This window comes from Lepisma saccharinum, chromosome 9 (genome assembly GCF_977018435.1).
Source record: "Lepisma saccharinum chromosome 9, izLepSacc3.1, whole genome shotgun sequence".
NCBI classification, from domain to species: domain Eukaryota; kingdom Metazoa; phylum Arthropoda; class Insecta; order Zygentoma; family Lepismatidae; genus Lepisma; species Lepisma saccharinum.
This window is the reverse complement of record NC_139237.1, coordinates 57742189-57760903: the sequence shown is the minus strand read 5'-3', so window position 1 is coordinate 57760903 and position 18715 is coordinate 57742189. Positions and strand designations below refer to the sequence as shown.

General features: G+C 35.7%; 1 protein-coding gene across 2 annotated transcripts in view; it reads right to left on the bottom strand.

The window, feature by feature from the left end:
- The window catches only part of LOC145992064 (uncharacterized), a 134511-nt gene that overhangs the window by 37200 nt on the left and 78596 nt on the right, over positions 1-18715 (bottom strand). For both annotated transcript variants that reach the window (XM_083128228.1, XM_083128229.1), the window contains exons 6-9: positions 15870-15923; positions 12522-12707; positions 11588-11649; positions 10409-10537 (exon numbers count right to left, since the gene is read on the bottom strand). In XM_083128228.1, the coding sequence (XP_082984354.1) occupies positions 10409-10537; positions 11588-11649; positions 12522-12707; positions 15870-15923 (431 nt within the window). The remainder of the gene's footprint in view (positions 1-10408; positions 10538-11587; positions 11650-12521; positions 12708-15869; positions 15924-18715) is intronic.

Sequence of the window (18715 nt, the reverse complement as noted above, 5' to 3'; positions counted from 1 at the left end):
AGTACAGGAGGAACCTGTGGCTGGATAAAATACAGATCAAGTAACAAAATTAATTGTTTGTATTACAAAATGTAGAAAAGTTATGAGAAATCTGCAAAAAACTTGAAATGTATGTATAAGTTAGAAACATGTCCTGGAAACTTTCTGTTTGTGGGTGGATGGTGAAACTTCTTGTAGGAGTGTCCAGCAGTAATCTGCCAAAAGGTTTGGTGACCATCTTCCCTTATATCGTCTTTCCATGGCAGCGATATCTTGGTGAAATCGCTCACCATGTTCGTCACTCACATCTCCGAGATTAGGCGGGAAAAAAATCCAAATGAGAATGCAGGAAATGTATTTTGAAAGAAATGTTGCACCCCATAGCCTTGTAACAGTCCAGCATGTATTCTGTCAGTTCTCTGTAATTGTCAGGCCTGACGTTACCCAAGAAATTGTTGCATACATCTTTAAAGGCAAGCCAATCTGCCTTCTCAGTATCTGTCAGCAAACTCTTCAAAGGTTATGTCAATCATCAAGTCACGAATCTGAGGACCAATGAAAATACCTTCTTTAATTTTTGCAGTACTAATCGCAGGAAATTTTGACAGTAAAAATTTAATACCCTACCATCTTTGTCCATTGCTTTCACAAAATTCTTCATGAAGCCCAATTTCCGATGGAGCGGTGGTAACAGCACACTGTGTTTGTCAACAATGGGTTCATGCCAATTCTGCCTGTGACAATGGCTGTGGTTGGGGCTGTGATGTAGATGGCGTGTAATCAAGATCTTCATGATCTATTGGTTGGTCACTACCATCGTCTGTTTCATCTTCCAGTGACAATTCCGTTGGTGGTTTTGGAACTGGGAGAGAATCAAAATGCGGAACTGGGCGCACTGCAGATTCCACATTTGGATATGAAACTGTGTGTTTTGATTTACTTGAGATTCCAGTTAGTTTCATTAAACAAAAGTAGCAATCTGTTATGTGGTCTCTAGGTTCCCTCCACAACTGTGGTACGGCAAATGGCATAGATGGGTGGGTTCCATGCAACCAGCCTCTTAAATAGCAAGAGTAATGTAAGCAACAGTTCTGTGGTGCCCAACACTTACCCTTATCTACCTTTGATTCAAAATGCAACTCGTATGCCTTTCTGACAAGCAGGGAAATGGGATGTCTTTGGGACTTCGTCGTAAACTCACCACACACATAACAGAAAAGGTTTGGTAAATTTACACACTTCCTAGCCATCGCTGAACACAAGAAACACGTGAACACGCACAAACAGTATTCTTCACGTTAGGGGTTTTGCATGACACACACTGCAGGAACAGACACTGCGTGATCCCACTAGCAACTGACTGATGCAAATAACTGCAACTCCATTATACCTTACTATACCTCAACCAAGTTACTATCTATCCCTTATCTCTCCACCCCCTCCCCTATGCACTGTCGAGCCCTAGTAACACGCTGTGCTGATAAGTGCCGCGACAACAATAACATGCAGTCGTGCGCTGATAAAATTGAGAAAAGTTTAGGGATAGCGAAAAACTGTTTTCACTATTGTCATCAGGGCACTGAACTCCATAGGAATCACATGTTTTGGTTCTGCGGCAATTTTCATTGTCGCACAGTGTTATCAGGGGGACTGTGTAACCTAAATCCACTTTTTAAAAAAATATTAAATGAAGGTAAATTATGTGTGTGTTGGGGCGGGGGGCAATCATTCATTTATAAATATCATATACTACACAAATACTACATTTTTCTACATCTTTTAAAACATCTCTTGAAGTGTTAATTGACTGATACTGAAATTATCCCTTACATACCCCATACTATTTGATAACCGTCGCTGCGCTTAAACTTGCAGAACGATTATCAATGCAAATAAAATTGCGTAATTAACTATAACCGTTATATTTAAAATAAATACAATACAGGCGCAGAAAATCTCACAACTTCCATCACCATTTTTAGTACTTATTATTTCTCGTTGCTATGGTTACATCAATTTCATTTCTTGTATTTTATACAGCGTGATAAGATGATTATAACAATATATATAAAATAAACATGCATAAGTTAAAAACAACATCAATAACATAAATAATATTAAATTTGAACATGACAGTTTGAGAATAGGACAGTCTCAATCTCTCCCCTTCTCCTGGAAAAAAAATGAACATAACATTTTTTTTTATATAATATATAAGATTTGAGTCCTGCTTTTAATATACACTCGTCAGGATAATGAAAGAGTTCACTTGACATAATGAACCAATTCACAAATTTACAATACTCTTTTTACTAAAGTTCTGAAAATGTCATCTTAGTGTTCAAATTTACAGCTACTTATGCATCACTTCATGACAATTACATTAGTTTAAGCAATTCTTCTTTTTTCTCATCAGAACAATTAAATTTCTTGATATTTGACAAGTTCTGCCTTGTTGTTATCTTCTTTCCGTCCATAGACATCAAAATTGTATAATTGTTTTTCACAGCATCAACTATATAGGGTCCAAGCCATAATTCCATAAACTTATGAATTTTCTTGTTAATTGCACTACTATGTTCATGATTTTTCACTAAAACAATATCACCTGGGACTATCTTCAATTTATTAGCATCACACTCAATAGTTTTGGGCTTATATCTTTCCTTAATACGTGCTTTGGCGATAAAATACTTATGTTTCCAGGGCACAAACTTTAAATCATCTGGCCAGTTAATTTGACTGATAATTGAATCCTTTAATTCGTGATGAAGAAAAAGTTCACTAGGTGTGAAACTTGTTATTTCTGAAACGGAATTATTAAGAAGTCCTGTTACATGATTCAAATATTTTACCCAGTCCTGATGATTTTGCGAAGTATATAATCGTAACAATCGTATTAACTCTTTGTTGTACCTTTCCACAGGATTTGCGAAAGGCGAATAAACTGACATGGTGATATGTTTTATGTTACAGTCATTCATATATAACTTCCACTCTTGTGATTTAAATTGGGAACCGTTATCTGATAATATTACCTTACATGGTGGATAGTGGTAAAAATACTGGAGCTTGAATTTGTTAATTATTTCACGTGACGTTGCCTTCCTTAACGGATAAGCCATTAAAAATTTGGACATAGTGTCAACTATTGTTAATATGTAACTATATCCTTGTGATTTGGGTAACGGTCCAACAAGATCTATTGATAACATATCATGTGGAGTAGTAGAATATACATGCAATTCATCCTTACTAATTTTTGTGTGAGCTTGTTTAGTTTTTGCGCATGTTAGACAGTCGTTCAAATACTGCTTGATACTAACTTTCATTTTAGGCCAATAATATAAACTTCTGCACTTATTAAATAGTTTATAGTATCCAAAATGACCTTGTAAGTCATGTAATTTATGAAGAATTTTGGGTACAACAATAATAGGTACTACAAGTTTCCACTTGTCTTCTTTCAAATGTTTCAGGAATAATATATTATCTTGAATCGAATATTGCCTTTTTATATTCTTCGACAAATTCCCATTTTGTAACTTTTGTACAATGGCACTGCAATAAGAATCCAAATTTTGACTTTCTTGCCAAAATGTTACACTATCTTCGTCAAGAAAATCAAGACTTATGTTATTTACATATAGTTCCGATAGAGTTGGAAAACCTGTACTTAAATCAGGATATCTGCTTAAAGCATCTGCAGCTTCATTAGATTTTCCCGGCACGTGATATACATTATAATCAAACATTTGTAATTTCAAACTCCAACGATTTAATCGTGGATTCAAAGTTTTAGTAGATTCTAGCCAAGATAAAGATTGGTGATCGGTAAACAATTTCACCTTAGTTCCAGCTATGTAAATGTAGAATTTTTCGAAAGCAAATAATATCGCTAAGCATTCAATCTCGTGAGTATTGTATGATAACTCATTGCCTTTAAGAGATCTGCTAACGTATTGAATTATACGTGGTCCTTCTTCAGAATTTTCAGTTGAGTCTTGCCATAGAACAGCTCCTATTCCTTTCTTCGAACCGTCTGTGTTGACATTGAAAGGCTTCGTGAAATCTGGTTGATACAAAGCCTTTGGAGATATCAGTGACTTGCGGAGGTTTTCAAAAACTGAAGCATGAACATCATTCCATTGCCATTTTGATTCCTTTTTCAACAGATCATACAAAGGCTGTGCCATTTCAGCAAATCCTTCAATAAACTTTCGCCTCCAATTAGCTAATCCTAAGAACCTTCTCAAGGAGCGTTTGTTTGTTGGAATTGGAAAATTAATAATTGCTGAATTCTTTGCAGGATCAACCATAATTTTATCACCGGACACTATGTGTCCAAGGAAGCAGATTTCTTTGTAAGCAAACTTACATTTGGAAAATTTAATAGACATATTGACACCCTTTATCTTTTGTAAAACTAGTTCTAAATGTTGCATATGTTGAGACCAATCTTTGTTGAAAATTAGAATATCATCCAAATAACAAACAACAAAATTTCTGCAATCGGTGGAGAATATTTTATTCATCCTGTCCTGGAACACTGAGACTGCTGAACGAATCCCAAACGGAAGATAGCGGAAAAGATATTGTCTGCCTCTATAAGAAAAAGCTGTGTAAGGATATGAATCTTCAGTCAACGGTATTTGAAAATAACCACATGATAAATCAATTGAAGAAAAATAAACACATCCTAGGAACCTCTGTAACAGTTCGTTGATTGCTTCTACTCTCACTTGTGGAGAGATAACATGTTGATTAAGTTTCCTAAAATCGATCACAGGTCTCCAAAGACCTCCTTGCTTTGGCACTATATGTAGAGGGTTAAGATATGGTGAAGAATCTTGGTAAATAATTCCCCATTTCTCCCACTTGGAAAGCTCTTCTTCTAAAGGTAGTCTCCTTGATATTGGTATGGGATAAGGTGTGCTTGTAATAGGTGTTACAGTATCTAATTGAATCTTGTAAGGTTCAACAATTGCTTTTCTAGGTTTATCTGAAAATTGTACGTGATAATACGACAGAAGTTTGAATAAATCAGCTTTCTGCAAATTGTCTAAATTATCATTTCTAAAAACAGACTCATAAATGGACTTCTTAGCTGGCATATATTCTACATCATTATTCAAAATTGACGCATCACGTAACAATCTACATGAATAACTTTCATTATCATTTAATGTATCTTCGGAACAAAAGTTAGACTTTGTACAATACTTCAAATCTTCTGTAGAAGAACATTGCCGAGTTAAAACAGAGGAAATTTCCTTTCCTTTATCATTTAGCAAACTTACATTCCCTTCTTTAAAATCAATTACAGCTTTATATTTCCTCAAAAATGGAACTCCTAAAATGACATCGGCATTCAACTCTTTAAGAACAAAAAATTCCATAGAAAAGTATTCGTTCTTTATCTGCAGATTAATAATTTTACTGCCAACAACTTTACACTTCTTGGATCCAGCGAAACCGGTGAGTTTTACATCTTCCACGTTATCCAGTTTAATGTTGCCAATCAAAGACGATAGTTTACACCAAACGTCAAAATTTAGAACATTTGCCTGACTTCCAGAATCTATAATACAAACTACAGGTATTTGACAAATAATTCCATGAATAACTGGAACTTCAGTTAATGGAACCGGAATATCATAATCACTAACAGTCCATTCAGGTTCTTCTTCAAACCATTCCAATAAAAAATTCACTTGTAGTGGTTCCGATATTAAGTCTTTATCATCACGTACATTCATAATTTCCTGTGTTTGAAATGAATTTCGTTTGTTCAAATTTGGCCTCTCTGAAAGAAAGCAGAGTGAACGAGGCACTTCCATCCGCTCATTTAATTTAAATTTGTTGTTGATTGGTAAGATGTTCCAATACCAGATTGTCGTGTAAAGGTCCTTGATACATTTCCAGAAGGAGAATTTGATATTCCAGAAGTTGTAGATGCATCTTGTGGTTGTAATGAAGTCACATTAACAGGTTGACTGTAAGTAGGAGCGAGAGCAGGCTCACTTGTATACTGCGCTTGCCTATTGTAGAAAATCCTTCCATTCTGACTACTGTTAGGTAACTGAGAAGTTATAGCATCCTGATTATAATTCCTATTTGCAATGTCACCGGGAATACCAGAGTTTGCATTATTTCTTTGGAATCTGAAATTATTTCTGTTATTATATGTAAATCCTGAATAGCCACGATTATTTCTACGTCCTCTAAAACTACCATTGCTACCTCTAAACTGTCCATATCTTGAATTAGCATTGCCAAATTCATTAGTAAAAGGTACTTGAGCATCGATCGACGAAGTCTGAGTAGAAGATGAGCAAGTGTTTTTGGTGTGTTTAACATTAATTTGCTTGACACTAAATTTTGATTTCATACTGTCAGGATTCTTGTTGGGTTTAACCTTACTACTATTATCGGTTTCTTCCGTTAGGAAAATAAGTCCTCTTCTACTAGTTCGGACAACATCTAATTTCCTTAACATAGTTGTTAACTGGTCCATAGAACGTATCTCATGACAAGTTATGTTATTAGCTATATTATTTGGTAACTGGCTAATAACTAATTGAATAACATCCAATTCGTTTGGATTCTCAACTAAATTGCAATAATTTGAATATGTTTTCAACGCAAAGCTTTCTAAATCACCATGTACTGTAGGATCATACTTTCTGTTCCTTAATACTGATAACTGAGACTGTAGTATTTCCGGACTTGCAAATTGTTTCATGAATTCCCTTTGAAAATGATCATATGAAGAAAACATACGTTTGTGAGTTCTATACCAGTACGCAGCTCTGTTGATGAAACACTGCTGAATACTCTGTAGCCTTTTGTTAATTGGAATGCCCATAAGATCAAGCATAGAATTAAGATGTTCTAGATATTCTCGAGCCGATTGGTCTTCTATTTTTCCAGAAAATTTGGGTAAATGAGACAGTTCATTTATCTTTACATATCTGTTTCCTCTATCCCCAACAGTAATTACAGGTAAAGACGTTGGAGAAATACAACGATCAAACTGACTTTGTGGATTATCACAGTAATTGTTATTTGTATTTGACTCATTAACACCAATTTCAGCATTTGGACAACTTGTGCCAGTCATTAAATTTGCATTACGCCTTTCACCTTGAAACCATGGTCTGCAAGCTTCATTCTGCAAGGAAGAAATATGACGAAACCCACACGTTTCACCAGGGACATTACTATGATGAACGGCAGGGAGGTTAGGTTCTTGCGAGTATGTAAACATTTGATTTATGTAACTATTTTCACCATCAGCAGAACAACATTGTTGAACATTGGAACGTTTATCAATATTTGTAACGGTAGAATTCAATCTAGAAGTTGTCTGCATATTGTTAATCGCATAATTACTTGTATCCTTAAACTGTACACTATTAGGTGACATATTATTTCGATAATGTTCCTCATTGCAGGTTGGAATAAATCTTTTGTTTCGCTTCCAGCGAACACGATTTCGAACATGCGGTTCATCGAACGTTGTTTTCACATGGGTTGTTAAAGATTCATCAGATGAATAAGTAGATGAATTAGTCACCCCCGAGTCAACTGCATTTCTAGCCCTTTCACGTGATGTCTTAGTTTGAGAACTATTTTGTGCAAGGGGAGGTTTCAAATTTCCCTTTGTGTTGCGTTGAAAATTTGCATAATTAGTTTGCAAAACATCAATACGAGATTCTATATGTTGAAACCTGTTATTACAATCAATAAGATACGTTCTAAAATGTACATTTTCCTTACCAGCAACTTCCAACGATGATAATCTATTATTAATATCAGTTATTTTGGATGAACATACTGTAATAGATTTATCGTATTCACTAATCAAATCTTTATTTATTAAAATTTGTTGTCCTTGAACGTCTTGTTCTGTTCGGATTTGAGAAATATTGCTATTTAAAATACTTCCCAAATTTTCATTTTTCTTGACACATTCAGAAGCTATTGAATCAAGTTGTGTTTTAACATCGGAAGTCAAGTTGTCTAATCTTTGATTAACAGTATTAATTTCTTGATGAACCGATTCAAATTTTGAAGTTAGGTTACTATAAATATCCAATTCCAATTGTTCAAACTGAGACTTAATATTCTCATTAAACTCTGCAAATTCTTGATTACATTGCTGTAACTGTAATTTCATATCTTGGTTAGCAAGATAAATTCGGGTTTTTAGTTCTTCATTAGACTGTTCTAACTGCAATTTCATTTCAGCATTAGACTGTTCTAACTGTGATTTCATAGAATTTTCTAACTGAGTTTTCATTTCAGCATTAGACTGTTCTAACTGCGATTTCATTTCAGCATTAGACTGTTCTAACTGCGATTTCATAGACTGTTCTAGTTTCGTCTTGAGGTCTTCATTAGAAGTGACCATAAGCAATTGAATACTCTTAACAGTACTTAACAAATCACCAAAATTCGGGTTAAGAGTTTCTAGATAAGCTGGCAAACTAAAAGGATCATAATCTGGTTTGCAACCTTTACAATAATAATTTTCTAGTGTAGTCGAATAAATTGTCCAGTGAGTGACTGTAAGTTTGAGACAAGATATATGATGCCATGACGAGCACTGTGTACACTGAACATACCTCAAATCATTGTCAGGATCATTACAACAAGATAATTTGTCGGGTTTTGTAGAACAAACATCATGTTCTGTAGTATTCGCATTACTGGAAGCGACTACGGGATTACAAGCATCAAAGTAAGTAGTCATTGTATTAGCCTGAATGTTTGTTTCTTTACGCGACGATTTAGATTTACTTTGTTTTAACTTATCAGCCATTGTGATCTTCACACATATGACGATTCACTTAAGAAGTTACGTTATACTCACTGAAGATTGTGACGTAAGTCTTAATTCAGCATATGACAAAAATTCTGTTCCATTACAACAGACATTCTTACCACTTTCAGAAGATTGCACACTATTTGAACAATCCTGGCTTCTGGGTCGCCACTCTTGATAACCGTCGCTGCGCTTAAACTTGCAGAACGATTATCAATGCAAATAAAATTGCGTAATTAACTATAACCGTTATATTTAAAATAAATACAATACAGGCGCAGAAAATCTCACAACTTCCATCACCATTTTTAGTACTTATTATTTCTCGTTGCTATGGTTACATCAATTTCATTTCTTGTATTTTATACAGCGTGATAAGATGATTATAACAATATATATAAAATAAACATGCATAAGTTAAAAACAACATCAATAACATAAATAATATTAAATTTGAACATGACAGTTTGAGAATAGGACAGTCTCATATTTTAGATGATACAGATATGTATATCACACACAAAAAATGCACAATATTTAATCACAGTGCCTACAGTATATTCCACCCCCGACCGAAGCAATGAAACTGCCCTTCCTTCCCAAAACTTGGGAGCTGTTGTTGACCTTTGACGCAGATGCAGAGGAAACTTGCATGATGACATCAAAGTCACAGATTTCTGTCTAAACAGGAGGTTGCAACAAGGACAGTGAAGGTACAGATAAAGAAGGTCCCCTATGAAAGAACTTCCTAAAGTATAGAGAATGTTCTAAATACTTGCAGCTACTTCTGCTCATAAACAAAATGAGCGAATGTAATAGATGTTGTTCATGTTCTGTGGATTTATCCTTAAAGTTGTGAGTTGTCTATATTTTCACTCTTCACTGCAAACAAATTATGCAAAATAGTTTACCTAATGTAAAGGGGGGCTGATGCCCCCTGCCTGGCTAAGGGCCTGATTCTAACCATGGAAGCTGGGATCAATGTGATTCTTAAAAAATGAGATAATTTTGAAATATTAATTGATGAAATAGGTCCATGGTCCAACAGAATTCAGTTCATTAACATTGCCCATTTAACATAACCTGTGGCTCTACAGCCCTGGAAGGGCCTTGGCCTATCTTCCGACTGCCAGTCTCCCTCCCACAATCCTACGTAGAGGTGTGGACATCTTCAACTGGAAATTGGGTGACGTGGTGGTCAGTACATCGAACCCTCGGCCGTTGTGGGAGATTTGTCAAACCGTGTTACGCTACTCACTTGTAGCTCCCCAATTCCCTCAGGATAGTGGGTTTCCACTGGTCATTGCCCACTAGTGGTATTTAAATTCCACTAAGTTACAAAATAAATTAAATTCTGCAGAGCATGAATAAAATTTAGAAAAATCACTATGTTAACTCCAATTTACAAGGTAAATCACAAACCTTAACATGCATGGAAGACATAATTATGTTTGAGTTTCACTACTGCTCATGCGTCATCACTGGTGGTCTAACATCTTTTAAAATTCTAGCTTTCCTCTAATTATTTTGTAGATAACTAAATTTTCATATTTTGTTACTGCTAGTATTTTTTAAGGCATTGTTTCATTGGTAACATACCTGGGGATCATGTGATTTTGAGTATACAGGAATTACACCTGCATTTCTTTCCAACACATCCTCTAAGGGGTATAGCATTGTAGTAGCGGCATCAGGTCTTGCATTCTCATTCATATAATCTGGCTGGTCCTGAAATTAGTTAGTATCAATATGTTGATTCAGCATAAACACCTACATATTTGCTAATGGTACATATGTATATGGGGCATACCACGAAAAGTGGCCCTGCTCCATGTAAATAATAATATGAATTAATATGGAACCTGTTATTGTTTTTATAATGTTTAGATCTTTTTAAATGCATATAATTTTCACATATCACCAATAAAAGTTAATAGCATGATTACAGACAAATGAAGTCAAAATTTGCTATACTTTTAAAGCATCACACACGTAATGCACTTTTGTTAATGCTTTTCATGCATTCAGTCTATGCCATAATGCTAGAGTTTTTTTCATTTGTTAGCAGACACCACAAAGTACTTCATCTATGAAATCAGTTCATTGTGAATATTTTAATCCGATTTCTTACCTAGAACCTTAAATTTGATGTGTAAAATGTCACACACGTATCACTGGAATGCCCCATATGTACTTTTTGCTTCAAAAAGTAAAAATCACACTGTGCCTGCAGTTTGAGGAATAAATGGTGTATTTCTGTGCAAATCCTCCTTGTGTTGAATGTTCATTCAAATGTACTGTATAAGTGAGTATATGTTAGCATTGATATTTCAGAGCATGCAGTTTACTAGGCCAAAGTCTAAATGCAATCTTAAATTTCTTCATTGCTGTTGCAAGGTTCCCAGAGGAGTGAAAATTGACCTTTGAGTGAAAAAGTGAGGGGAATTTTGAAAATACCTCCAAATGCATGTTGTTGTTTTAAGTTCACTTTATGCACAGGAAGGCTAATTGGGACTGGACCTACAGTTTAAAGTGGGATCCGAACCATTGTGCCATGTGCCTCCACCGGGTATCGAACCCGGGACTCCTTGATTACAAGGCAACGATGTTTTGACCACCATCCGGGAGGCCTCCAAATGCATGGAAAAGTCAGGAAAATATCATTTTTGTTATAAGAAAGTTTAAGCTTTTAGTGGGGAAAATATTGATCATGAGTGTATGTGAACATTTTGATGAAATACCAGTATATACTGAGTATCTAAAATTGCTTTTACTCACCTCATTCAATTTTGTCTCCTTTCGTCCACTAAGCTGTTCAGGAAACACCCTAGTTGAATATGCTGTAATGGAAATACAAGGATTTCCGATTATCATAATTTAACATGCAAATATATGGTTTTTATGATAAGCCAAAAATAACCGGAATGTTGTAAGAATAACACAGTACAAAATACAAATTGAATTGATTGATTTAAAAATTTGAGAGAAACCAGACATCAACTTTCCACTGTTAATTACCAAGTACCATTCGTAATAGCAATCATTAATGCTCACAGTTCATACTTCAGTTTTCTCCACTTAGTTTGAGACCATTCTATTGAATGGATCCACAGTTGTTATCTACTTAATGCTCTTGACGTGGCCCTTGTGCCTTCCTGCACATCGTGTATGTGCAACCACTAGAAAATGTATCCTTTCCTTTCGTGTTAATCCATAAGGATGGACATGTGGGTAAAGTTCCCCAAGTGATTTTGCAATGTATTTTTTGACCATTTCCAATAAGTGCATGATGCGACCCTTCTCAATGTCTTCCCAGTGAACTCTTGTGACGTCAAGACCTTGAAATCAGCTCTGCGACTTCGTTAATTTTATTGAAAGACTGCCTAAATAGAAGCAATGCCTGAGTAAATTACACTCACTCAGTTTGGTAATTCAATATGCTTTTTATTCTCATATTTATCAATTGTATAATGTAATAAAATATTCCAAATATAGAAGATTAGTATAATCAATAAAGGCATTGGTATTTAAATGTTAAAAAAAAATACAATTTGGTATGAGTAATATTTACCGAGCATGCATTCTAGCAGAGAGTGGGCATCCTGATGAGTTAACATGGAAATCATCAATTTTACCTTCTCTGTTTTAATATTGATTCAGTTTCATTTCGTAATTACTGAACAAACACTTGTAAAGAAAACGTTTTACTTACTACAGTTATATTCTGTGGGACAACAATCTCCTGACCTTACAATTGGTATGCAGCCAAGCATTGGAGGTGAACATAACAGAGGAGTGCATCTTACTTTGCCCTTCATGCAGAAACAGTTTTCACAAGGGCGTGCAACAGATGTGACCATGGCTCCCTCTGGATAGTATTCTCTATCCACTTCACAACCTATAAACATAATACATAATTAATTTATTTGTAATTTCACTAGTATAGCACTAGCCATTTAACTGGAAAGAAAAAAGCACTAAAAACAAAACAAAAAAAATCCGTGAGGCTCTTCCCTCCTTGGCAATGTTGCCAACTTAGCTCTCTTGGAGCCAGATTTCCTCCTTCGTGCACTCGTTTGGCTCCTTCGTGCACTTGTTTGGCTGTAAACTGTGACATCTGCCTCCGTGTCCCACTATGATGTCATCACTGGCTCCGGCCCATACAGACCAACTCTTACCATGAATATACATTTTACACATGACATGATATTGTTATATTGGCTGCGTCGCCCCATCCCCCTCTTACCTCCCCAGATATTTTTTTTGCAGCACCGTGTTTGACGTGAATGACATAATATTGTTATCCGGGAATCCTTTATTCTCGATTTCATATGACCATTGGTGGATTATTGAGATGGGTGATGCCGCCAGATCTAGACAGTGAAAACTAAGAATAAATTGTCATCACGTTAAAGTTAATAGTAATTGCCAACTAAAATTACCTTAAGAGGCACTTTATTCAGCCTTCGTAAATCTTGCTTCTTGAAAATCAGTTTGAATTCTATTTAAGGTGAAATTTAGCTCTTTTTATGTGCCTCAGGTTTGGCAACACTGCCAGGATGGCCATAAGAGGCAAGGAGAAATGCATTGCACTTATGGGAGTATTATTTGAATTGTTCCGATGGCATAGAAAGAGATATCAACGGAAAGAGGGCAGTTTGAAGATGCGTTTGACAAGCATAAAAGTCTAAACTTTCATTTGATTAGCCGTAATTTGATGTTGAAGTTGATTCCCCATAAGGAATACTACTTGGGATTCTGAAAATTCTTATCATATTTTTCAATCATCATGTGTAGCTTAATAATCAACATAAAAAAAAAACAACTCTTGCACTTGCAACATGGGGATAAATTCATACTCTTGTATACGCCCAGTTTTTTTTTTTTAGTAGCAGTGCCCATTCAGATGATATTGAAATAAATGCACAACTGGTACGAAACTATAACTCTGCCCTTAATACATTAATAATTATGTGCAATTCTCTGTACATTTACCACAAAATTCTAGTAAGAGCTGAAAAATGTGTATTTGTTTTGAATCTTATTAATTTGTTGTGGTAATCTATAGAGCATTGAACAGTAGATAAGTGAAGCCTCGAAGTTGTTGTGCAGAACATTTCCTCATTGTGTCATCTTCGTTCAGGTACTCCAAGTGAGAGTTCATGTAGTGGGATGCTACATCATGTTAATGTAAATACAAACAAATCATAGAGTTTGTTCGAAAGGGAAGGAGGTGTGTATGCAGGGAATGCCACCCCCTTACTTGGAAAATATAGGTAAGGCATCCCTTCATTTGTCTTGCTCTTGCCCTGGTAAACCTTGGAAGCATCCCTAAGAATTCTCACTTCAAGTGCTGGTTGGATTTGATTTTGATTTGATTTGATTTAGTTTATTTTACTTCGCGTTTTGTGCCTCTTGGCTAATTTGCGAAGATGGGGATGAGTGATGAAATGATGAAATTGATGAATGGACATTCACAAACAACCAAGCCCGACCGGGATTCGAACCCGGGACCCTTGGCATCGCAGCGCGATGTGCTAACCACTCGGCCACAGGGTCGGGCAAGTGCTGGTTGAAGGTGCAGTGTCTGTGTAATGTGGCTTAATCAGATTGCATTGGTTGTAGATTTTATAATGAACTGACTATTAATGATAATTTGTATCATAATAAGTTAAGATTTTGTGGACATTTTGTTACATAAATTTATCTTTGTAGTTCCTCTAGTTTCCCGAAATAGGTCAGTCAAGATAATTTACATTCTCAGGGATAGAAAATTACAGGCTGCCAGGTTGCCATGGCGCCCGAAAATTTTCACTAAAAAAATGTACTTTTTTAATATTTTCAGTTTGCTTAATATCATTAACTTTTTTAAAATTGTTTTTTTTTTATGTTTGTGTGCTTTTCTGGATCACGTGTATCATTAAATTAAAAAAATAAAAAAGCCATTACAAATCTTTTCACTGTTGCTAGCCGAATTTTAAAATCTTTGTGATACAGTAGAGTCGGCCATGTATTAGAATATATTGCATAGTTATTCATACTGTTAGAAGTTGAGCCTTCTTTAGGAAGGCCACTCTGGTGCAAGAATTAATTATTTTTAATCCAATCTTGTATAAATTAATAAATTAAGTATTTTAAGATCATATTCCAAAATGTGTAGCGTTACCTTAGTTGGATTCATCGCTTTCTTGGACCATATAAAAAGAAAACTGGCTCCTGAGAAAAAGGGATTGGACCCTGAATTACTTTGTTTTTTCTGCCCCTGGTACCAAATTGTTACCCTATTTGTGTTTCTCTCCACAGAGTATAAGTTTTTATTTGTATTTTTATTTCTGATGTAAAGATAAACTGGTATGATGTGATTATTACTCATAAACAAGTGCCTTCCTTCCATTGCCATGGCAGACAAAGACAGATATACCCAAGTATTTCATTATACTAGAAATTCGTTCTTCCTTCAAAGCATGAAGTTTTATCTTTGTAGCGTTGACTTTCAACTGTTTGACTACCAGAGGCAGATGGATGGAAAAGGGCTTTCTCGAACAATCCAAGTTATTCATTTTAAATCAAAAGTTTAAAAAAATAGAAGCTATTTCACTGTCAAATGTGTGTGTTTTAAACAGTACATTTTCAAGTCTCAAATGTTCCAAGTTTTGCAGGTTTCTTTATTTTTGGTTTGAAACTTGGAGCTAAAAGAATGATTCACTAAATTCAACCACAACGTGTAACAAATGATTCGATTTTGTTATTTAGCATGGCTTTTCTGCCACTTTTGGCTAATTCAAATTGGATTTGAACCTGGGACCCCTGGCCTCGTAGCATGCTCTGATAACAATTCCAGTATGGAGGTCGGCTTGCATTGAATGAGTCACACACATACTTTTATAACTTCATTGGGTCTGAAGATGAAAACAAGGAATTTGCAAAATGACACCATTTGTGATTTGTAAAATGTGCTGTTTATAAAGAAAATAATAACCTCCCCCCCCCCCCATCACACTTCTCTCTTTTGCTCTCTACAGATGGAAAGTACTCAAATAGATTGATATGAAAGACTTACCTGTGAATGGTGTTGGAGCAGAGGTTGTAGTGGTTGTAGAAGTAATAGCTTCACCTGAAATTAAAGAATTAAACTCTTAGGAATATTTTAAATATTACAAATAAAACAATAAAAATAAAGATCAAGCTAAGCTTTGATTTAGATAAATGGTTGACTTATGTAATGTTAATTATTTTCACTGTTAACCACAGTGGGTGTGTGCCGGTCCCTGTGGCCTAGTGGTTAGCACATTGCGCTGCGATGCCAAGGGTCCCGGGTTTGAATCCCATTCGGGCTTGGTTGTTTGTGAATGTTCATTCATCAATTTCATCATGACATCACTCATCCCCATCTTCACGAATTAGCCTTGAGGCACAAAACGCAAAGTAAAATAAACTAAATCAATCAATCACAGTGGGTGTGTGGTGGCTGCCAGTAGAAACCATTTCTCTTGCAAAACCCAGGCCGAGATAAATTGTGACACCCATTCACTGTGGGGTGCAAGGGGTGATCTTCCATGTAGTACACCCAACTGTCAACCTCATTCCACATAGTACACCCAGGACTGCATTTTGCAGACAAACGAGGCTCTGGCCTTATGGCCAGTATAATTCTGTGTGTTGTCCTGTTTTTTTGTCCTTATGTATGCTGAGCACCCCTTTACAGCCTCAGCTTTTGACGGAAGTCAGAATATTTTAAGATTTTACTTATGCAACGTTAGAGTTGTTATTTGTATAGGCAAGGAGCTGGACCCCATATAATGTAACAGGTGCAAAATAGCCTAAGTGCTGATGCACCCAAAATTTTCAAGTCAAATTCAAATTCAAAACCCATTCACTGCACAGTACGGTTATGTTGACAAAATCTTGTTTTCCTGCTGGCCGAATTGGGGAAGACTTGATTCTAAGGTTGCAGTGTGTTGCATAAACAGGAAGAGGTGGGCAGCGGTAATCAGCTGTTTGACTGTAAGCCTGGTAAAGTGTAACTAATAATTAAGAGCGTGCTAAATTCATGTATAAAAATATGAAACATCGAGCATAAAATCTCAAAAATTGTTATGAAAATTTGCCATTAAAATTATGCATTTTTTAAATTGAAACCATTTGCGTTAATTGAAAAACGAATGACTCTTGTGTATAGTGGAACCACAGGCAAAATGACCTTCACAGAACCACGACTTTTGTGCACTGTACTCCTGCATGGAGGGAAGGGGTAGAGTAGAGCATGCTTCCTGATGGTCCGAGTTGAACAGATGGAGGTGAAGATGCGTGAAGGCTTCTGGCCGAAGATGCTTTTGTTTGTGGTCGCTCTATAGCTGACAAATTGAAAACTTGCTTACAAAAATAGGACCCATACAGGAATGCAACAGAAGAATCCATCCCTGTTGTGTTTCTTTTCCTTCTACTGAGTGAAGTAACAATTCACATTAAAAGGGCTCTGCATATTTTAAAGTTAGTACTCTCCTTTGCAGCAAGCTATCCATTGGTTACTTTTGTTATTGATAGTTATAATGGGTGTTTCAGCACTGAAGCTATTTGGTTCCTACTAATAATATGGGGAGGTAAGCCCTTCCTTAGTAAAAACTACTAATTTTAAGCTGGAGCAAATAATTTAATTAGAACAAATATAATGGAGTATAACTCTTATCAAGAATGAATTGAAACACACCAAAAAACTAAAATCACTACCAAATTGATAAAGCTGAGGTTGTAAAGAAGTACTCAGCACGCAGGTGGATGGAACACACAACAACGTGTAACACCCAGAGGATTATATAGGATGTGGTGGACTCAGGCACGAGAGTCTTGTTCATCCAGAAGAAGGATTGGTTGATATGAATAGGATATAAATGAAATTTGTAAATAGTAATAAGAAAAAGAATTGCCATCCCACTGGCTAGATATGCGAGTGGTTGACTTAGGTTCTCTCTTCCAAAGATTCTCGCTTGGTGCTAAAACATCAGTGTTGAATTGTGCTTGTTCTTTCATCCATTTCACTATTCTTCCTCATTGCTTGTAGTTAACCTCAAAATATAGAAGTAAGGGTTTTAAATTTGAAAACGTACAAGCAAATGACAACTAGCTTTGCTCCAGGATTCAAAGTTATAGTTGTGAATAAATTTGTTTTACATCAAAATTTCGTTATGTACATCAGTGTGCGAATTAACATGCATGCATGTCCACAAAAGATTTTATCCCCAGCAAAATAAAATTATTTTTATCGCAGCCAGGGATGTTTTTATCCCCTTCAAAGCAAATGGAATTGAAAGAATATAGTATACCATTTCTTAACTAACAAACACAATTGAAAAATCATTCCGTGTCCATTAATGGTCCAATCATCAAAGATTTTCATGCTGAGAGATATGCAGGTTTGTGGATCAAAGACACCACTCTGAAACTGACCAACCTTGTCGAGCCGAGACAACAGCAGGCTGTTTTCCACTCAAGCTTTCATGACATGGTGCTGATATGTTTTATAAAGTAATTCATAAGAAACTTGTAGGTAGGGTAGATGGACATTAAGGTTAAACTTGGCAATGCAAATTTGGTCAAGTTTTCGGTATTACGAGTTCAATAGTTCTTTTTGTGTATGAGTTTGGGATTTTCCTAGAACGGAAATAAAATGTTTCTATATTACATATAAATATTATAATAAGATGTTATGACCTACGTTAGAACCATTGTTCAAAGGTACTTAGTTTACTAACTGGTAATACATACAAATTTGCATACCCGAAATGAGTGGGCATCCCCCCCCTCCAAAGCAAAAAAGCTTAATGTGGGTATTTTAAACATTCTAATTAAGCATGTCAATAACATTACAAATGTTGTTGCTGAAATCATTTGCCAACAACCACATGCCAC